The sequence below is a fragment of the Dermacentor silvarum genome, chromosome 2 (genome assembly GCF_013339745.2).
Source record: "Dermacentor silvarum isolate Dsil-2018 chromosome 2, BIME_Dsil_1.4, whole genome shotgun sequence".
In the NCBI taxonomy this organism is placed as follows: Eukaryota; Metazoa; Arthropoda; class Arachnida; order Ixodida; family Ixodidae; genus Dermacentor; species Dermacentor silvarum.
In genome coordinates this window covers 157,181,276-157,188,280 of record NC_051155.1, presented here as the reverse complement: position 1 = coordinate 157,188,280, position 7,005 = coordinate 157,181,276, and the positions used below count along the sequence as shown (strand labels likewise).

The following is a 7,005-nucleotide window of genomic DNA, read 5'->3' as shown; positions in this document are numbered from 1 at the left end:
AAGACTAATGCTTGAATTTCTGCCGATGTTTCCGTTTCTGGTTCTCATCCGGGGATTAGAAATTAGCCAGAAAGGTCTTGACTTGGGAATTTAGGGTATACTACTTATATTTCTCAGTTCTTCGCCGGGCCGTGTGGTAGATGAAAGGTAAGAAAATATTAAGTTTCACAAATATAGTGATTGTTTTTAGCAACACAAATTGCCTCTGCACGTCACCCATGTACAATGACATTTTCAATTTTTTGCAAGAGTGATAAAGCGCTCATTGCATCGAACACGTGTTTGCATGATTTGACAGAATAGTTTTTCTTGTATTATGTGTAAACTATTCAGAGTGGGTAATAAACATTCATTCAGCTCACATTCCTTGTCCCCTATGTCTATAATTTGTACCCCTTTTACGTCGGGCAGAAATTGAAGTATTAGTAATGCTACAAAAAGTGACAAGGACAAAAAAACATCACTATAAAGCTTCCAGTTAGCTTGGTGGATGGCCCAGCTGTTAGTAACCACTGCCGAGCACGTTATTTTATATATGTGTACTTCAAAAAAAATGGCCGTAGCTTGCACTGGAGGCGCAATGCTATAGAGACAGCGGAGCTGATGGGCACCTAGCTAGTCCTGACGTTTCGGCTAGGCTAAGCACTACCAAGTCAACCCCAGCATTTTCCGGAATGTATTTATTATTGATAGATTATTGATTAGCTATTTATTGGCTCTCGATTCGCTATCGCAAAGTATTGGCCGCGTATTTGGGCTAGGCTAAGCACTACCAAGTCATATCTCCAGAATTTTCCGGAATTTTCCAGATTAGCTGTTGATTGGCTATCGATTGGTTATTGATGACTAAGCTTAAGTAGTCCCAGCTAGAGCACTGCACGGGCTCGGGCTTACCCAAAAGCCCGGGCCGGGCCGGGTAGAGCAGTTTTTTCTCTGGCTCGGGCCGGGCTCGGGCATGGCGTGTGCTTTTTGACCCGGTCCCGGGCCGGGCTCGGGTTTTTTGACGCGGGCCCGGGCCGGGCTCGGGCTTTCTGGTGGTGTGCATGTAACGTGCAGCGAGTTATTCTCGGGCGTCTCAACTCTGAAAAACAAATATTTTCCGGTCTCGGGCCGGGTTCGGGCCGGTTTCGAGCCGGGCTCGGGCTGGGCTCGGGCCTAAGGTAAAGGGGTGGCGGGCCGGGTGGGGCGGGTTACGTAGATTATTTCCAGGCCCGAGCCGGGCCCGGGTCTCGCCATAAAAGTTTTGATCGGGCTCGGGCGGACAGCTCAACGTAAAAACGGGCCCGGGCCGGGCCCGGGCTGAAAACATCGGCCCGTGTAGTACTCTAGTCCCAACCATGCTTAGCTAGACTTAGCCAGGCTCAGCTTCGCTAGTTGACAGGGGTATGTGCCATTGCGCTTGGACTCTTTCTGCACAACCGCCAGGATCGTTCCACATTTTTAGATTCAGCAGACACATTACGCCCGGCTTTAACAGCTCCGCTGTTAATATTTAAACAATGTCTTCCGCAAAATGGTAATGCATAAGGCGAAACAGATCAGGCTGATAATGACCTACAATTTTTTTTTTGTCAGGAACTGCTACTCAAGCTTCCTTGCTGCTCGCATAAACTCGTGATCTGTGCGCTCGAGTATTGTTACACAACCTTAAGTGTGACCCTATAAATAAAATGTTTAGTATGCCTCTGCTTCTTTCGGCTAGCTTGCACACTGGTGCAAAGTAGTACAGAGTAAAACTTGCGGGATGTTTATCCCAAAACGGAAAGTTATTCAAGGGTCCGAAGCTTGCAGCTGAGCGTTGCAAACCAAATGCCAGAAACACTGCGGGGGGCTCGGCGATGCGCAGTAAGCAGCTTCACACAATGGTGCAGTACTATTCACAATGTGAAACACTGCACGTTTTTTTTTTGCCTTTTCTGCATAGGCTCGTTAAACAAGGTCACTCTTAATGTAGGAAAAACTGTGCACTGCTGCTTCACCCCAATACTTCACTAACCATGCAGATTCCGAAGCATTCGGCTACCACAGGATCCTCATTACCGAGAGCCTTTCGCACTGATAGTGCATCAGATACCAAAAGTAATGACTACATATTTCATAATGTGTGGCTACATCACGTTGCAAGGCAGCAGAACCCATTCTACCATTTACTGACATGACACATTTGATTAGGGGACCAAAATCAATTTCGACACAAAGTGTAGTGAATACAAGTTAACAAGCTAGAGTGTTATTCTCTACCAATTTTTGTAGCTGCGTGCAAACACTCAGTTTCGAACTTATGTGTCTCGTCAAAAACTTAGTGCACGGAGTTTATCGGTGACAAGTTGTGACACCAGTATCTTCAAAGCTTCGCAGACTTTAGTCTACTATCGTTAGAAGGTTAATGCGTGTTATTCGATTTATATCGAATAACACGCACTAACTATTTGTACGCGTATTCGACGATCAACTATATCATATTTTCAAACATTCAACGCTACCAGAATGTTTCGCAACAACCCACTGTTCAAGTCTGGTTACCTTTCTTCGTCTGCTAAATATTTTATACAAATAATCGCAAGTCAAACAAGGATACAATTTTTCGAAGTAATGTGGAAACAAAATGGGTAATGCAAGCTTTGTTTTCGTTTTCGCGGTAAAAGCCTGCGTGACAACCTGTGATTTGTTTGTTGTAGTTTGTCGTTGAGTGTTTTTGGCAGTTTAGTCATGTAGCCGTTCTATTTCTAGGGAACAACTAATGATGATTTCCTTGCAACGGGCCAATTTACGTGTGTTAACGGCGCACAAGTAATTCAGCAGCATTTTTTCTTTTCCAGAACTTCCTGTCGTTTTTCGGCAACCCTTTACTTTGAATTTTTGGAAAGCTAGGACTTACAGCGGCTAATAATTCTTGGACAGCTTTTTTGCAACCAGGCTCTAAAGATGTTGATGTGCAGTTCTTTAAAGGAAATATAATGATCTTGTATTATTCTATACTATTTGTTCCTGGGAGTTAGCTGTCTTGTTTTCACGATTCAGTACACGCGTGGTACCTAACTATAACGAAATAAATATTCCGGCTGTCAGTGCGTATAAGCGTGCGCGCTTGACAATCGATATTAGTTTCGATATTAAATACTTACAGTACGTATTCGACTCGAACAAGTTCATATTCGCCTACCCACTTATTTTTGGCTTATTATACACAGACCTAACCTAACGCCGGGCCGGATGTGAAATAGTCGCGGACGACATGTCAACAAAAAACCGCACAGAATCAATCTGAATACTTCTAATCAGGCCTCAGTATAGGTCAGCATTTTCCTTGAAAGCTTTAGCGAACTGCAATTTTTTCCACCTTGGCAGAAGAAATTACTTCCGAGTCATTTCTTCCTCGGACGTCCCAGAGTAGAACCATGTTCCGGCAAACATCACTAGTGATTCCTGCTTTCATGATTCATTCCAACGTTACTTACTGGAACGCAAATCCCACTTACTGGCAGATGTCATTGCATTTTTCTAACAGTTTTCGTTCTGGTGAATGTATTTCTGCGTATTGTGTATGTCAACTTGTACTCCTGACATTCTTTACTTTTGTCTACTTTCTTTAAACATTGCGATATTCACTGTAACCCACTCCCCTCTTTAATAATGGCGTGAAAAGCCCGAGGGAATTATAAATAAAAACTAAAAAAAGATAGAGAGTTTCCGCGCGTGAGAGAATTCCAGCTTGCACAAAGGGTCACTGCATTCCGTGCACCTGTCTTTAAAGCAGTTGCTCGACGCCCTCCGCATAGAAAGATCTCAATGGGTGCTTCGCTGGCGACCTCAGTGAACTCGGAGAAAAAATTTAGTCGAGAGAATAGAAGGTGACCAAACAAGAGTCAGTGACTTCAAGCGACCTTGCCAAACGACTCACGTCGGACACTTCTACCAAAGGGGAGAGGAGGCGCACTATGGGGTAGCGTCCGGTACTCGCTCTTATGATACAAGTGATCACTCCGTGCATTAATTCTCCGTCCGATAATAGCTGGTCACGTTCTATACTTTTTAAAGCATCAGAGTAGTTCATCTTGGGACTTGTATAAAAGCAGCAGCGTTCAGTGCAAAGAATCAGTCTTGTTTTCATCTCGACAAGAGTAACAGCACACCATGTTCTCCAAGGTACAGTGGAGTAGTTCGTCTCCGTCGCATTTGCGACATCCTGTAGTGGGCCGTCGTCGGTGTTGACGAGGGGCTTATGCTGCATTTATGAAATCGTTCATTACAGGTTGTTCTCTGCTGCCTTCTGGCCATTGCTGCATCTGCACCAGTTGAGGAATACGTGAGTCTTTGCCCAGGGTCTACAGTATTTTCAGATAATATTTTGAGAGCTTATCTTGATGTTAAAGTGTTACCACAAACCGTCCAATTTTACTCTGTCACGACCATAAGAACCACTGCCAATTATTGACATTGACAAGGTGTTGGCATTTGCTAGCAACATTGTCGTGCGGCAGCAGAGTTTCCACCCCTAGGCCACGCAAGTAGCGAACTACGCTTCTTCTGAGACACCACGAAAGACGTTAAATCAGCGTTGGAAAAGATTTCTGTGTGTGTCTCTTGAATCCACAGGGGGGTTCGTAGAGGATAACTTGTACATTATAACAAGAACCTTAAGCCCGTATAAGATTTGCTCGAGCAAGAAAGAACAATACTTGCATGGCTATCGCTACTGAGCAACGCGATGGGTGGTAAGAAGATAGTTGGTAAAAAAATACTTGGTAAGAAGATAATTTGAACATATCTAGTACTTACTAAGATCACCGGAACCGCATCTAATCATCGCAAAAGCGCCAGTTTCTAATGTGCAAAATCTAGAATTCAACTCATGTTTCTCTCCGCAATGCTGCAAGAAGCTGCAACATTTAGAGACTAGTGACCGTGGAATTTGGAATACTGAACCACTTGCGCCTATTGGAGGGACAAAAAAAATTATCTCGCAGCTATAATTAGTCAATCCTATCAGACCTTCATTATCTCGCACTACATACGAAAGACCAAACCTTATGTCGAGAGCAAGTGCCTTTATCTCAGAGCATATTTACGGGAAGGAAAGCTACTTCACGTTAAATTTTTGAGTAATATTCCTGCTCCGTCTCTTTGCCGCAGCCACCTCAGCCGTACAGCTTCAGCTACGACACCACCGATGAATTCGGCACCCGCCTGACCCGTGAGGAAACGGGTGACGCCAACAACAACAAGGTCGGCTCCTACAGCTACACCGACGCCGCCGGCGTGAGCCGTACCGTCAAGTACACCGCCGATGCCGAGGGCTTCCACGTGACCGTCGAGACCAACGAGCCAGGAACCAAGAGCTCCAACCCAGCCGATGCCCTGTACACCTCTAACGCCGTCGAGGTTGCCCCAGCCCCAGCTGCCGCCGTCGTTGCCAAGCCCGTCGAGGTCAAGGCCCCCGCTGTGAAGCCCGTGGTTGTGCAGGCCGCCCCAGCTCCAGTCGCCGTGCACGCTATTCACGCCGTGCACCCAGCTCAGTACGCTGTGCACGCTGCCCCAGTTGCCTACGCCACCGCCCACCACGTGACCCCAGTCACTTTTGTCCACCAGGCCCCATTCACCTTCGGCAAGGCCAAGGCTTAAGCGAAGAATCTTCATAGATCACAGGCACAGAGTCAACCCGACACAAACAAGCTAACCTCACACACACACAGGTGGCCGCTGCATGGAGACCCGGGCATGCCATCGATCGCTCACGGCTGACGAAATGGTATCGCGACTCTGCAGTTGAAACCAGTCACTTACTTATCCTGTTGTTCTGCACTGTTAATGTTTAATGAAGAATTTTATCAGATGTTACCGTTGACAAAGACACTATAAATAAACAAACGTTTTTTCACAATCGCATCCATTTTATTATTGCCGTTGCTTACAGCTCTATTTTACCGCGCAGAACGGATCATCTCGTCCTGAAAATACTGACTACTGGTAGAAGGCAACTTTGGGCTACGCGTATTTTCTATAACCCCCCTCCTCATTGTTGACGACAGATGTAGAATTATCTTCATGCATTCACTTATTTCAAAGTTCTTATCACAAGAATTCTTAAACAAAAAATTTATCCGTAACAGGCACTTACACTTGCTGAATAATCCCGGTGTTAATGTTTGCCTTCTTTCTTTGAAGATCGGTGCCACGCAGTAGCCATGCTTCGTGGCAAAAAAAAAAAAAAAATGCAGCGCTTTTGAGGTTCCTAATACGAGCGTCAAAGCATTGTATTTTGTCACGGCAATACCATTTGCATGAACGTTGTCGCAAAGGCTGCGATGTTTCGTTATCATTTATGCTAATGATATTTAATGCAAATCATGATACTGAACATTATAGCACACTTTAGATGTTTGTGATTGCTTAAGGACCACAAATATTATGTGCAGCATTCTCTTTAGGACGAAAACAACAACCAAGAACTTAAACAAAAAACACCTCAGAGCTAATCTCTCCAGACGCGTGTCTTCAGATTCCTGCGAGTGTAGTCACTTTATTGTTTTACAGCGAAGCTGTTGTAGGCTACGTTTCAGGAGATGTCGTCCGGCAAAGGATGTATGTAGATAGCCCGGAAGTAGATCAAAAATAATGGCACCATGTGCGTGTTCGTTGGCTCCATGTGCATGGCGAGTTCCCGCCAACTGTGCCTTAGCACAGGTGCCAAAACGGCTGAAAGATGGCCCATTGTTATACCCCTCGCCACCGCCGATGCCTCTTTCAGAAATGTCGCGATATTCGGCGGCGGCACGTCTCACCAATCGGGCCCCTTTGTGTCGTAAGTTAGAGACCGCGCTAGCGCGGTTATCAGCAGGACTCGCTATGGGACGGACGCTCGGTTAATTACATCTTCCAAGATCCTGATGTAAGTAAAACAAGATGCTGGTGTCCTTGCTCTTTGACGAAAATGCCGAAGACGCTCAATATAGTCAATAGTGATAACACATAATTTCACTATAGGAATATTCACTATAGCAGAGC

The 7,005-nt window shown here is 45.3% G+C and overlaps 1 protein-coding gene across 1 annotated transcript; it reads left to right on the top strand.

The window, feature by feature from the left end:
* Positions 1–3,695: 3,695 nt before the first annotated feature.
* Positions 3,696–5,869, top strand: LOC119441149 (cuticle protein 16.8). Its single transcript, XM_037705830.2, has 3 exons — positions 3,696–4,146; positions 4,253–4,306; positions 5,134–5,869. The coding sequence occupies exons 1-3, from the start codon at positions 4,135–4,137 to the stop codon at positions 5,620–5,622; spliced, it is 555 nt and encodes a 184-aa protein (XP_037561758.1). The 5' UTR covers positions 3,696–4,134; the 3' UTR covers positions 5,623–5,869.
* Positions 5,870–7,005: the final 1,136 nt, after the last annotated feature.

What these genes read in the sequence shown, in the direction of transcription:
- LOC119441149 (XM_037705830.2), top strand. An exon ending in CTGCACCAGTTGAGGAATAC is followed by an intron (nt 4,307 to 5,133) that starts GTGAGTCTTTGC and finishes TCTTTGCCGCAG; the next exon opens with CCACCTCAGCCGTACAGCTT.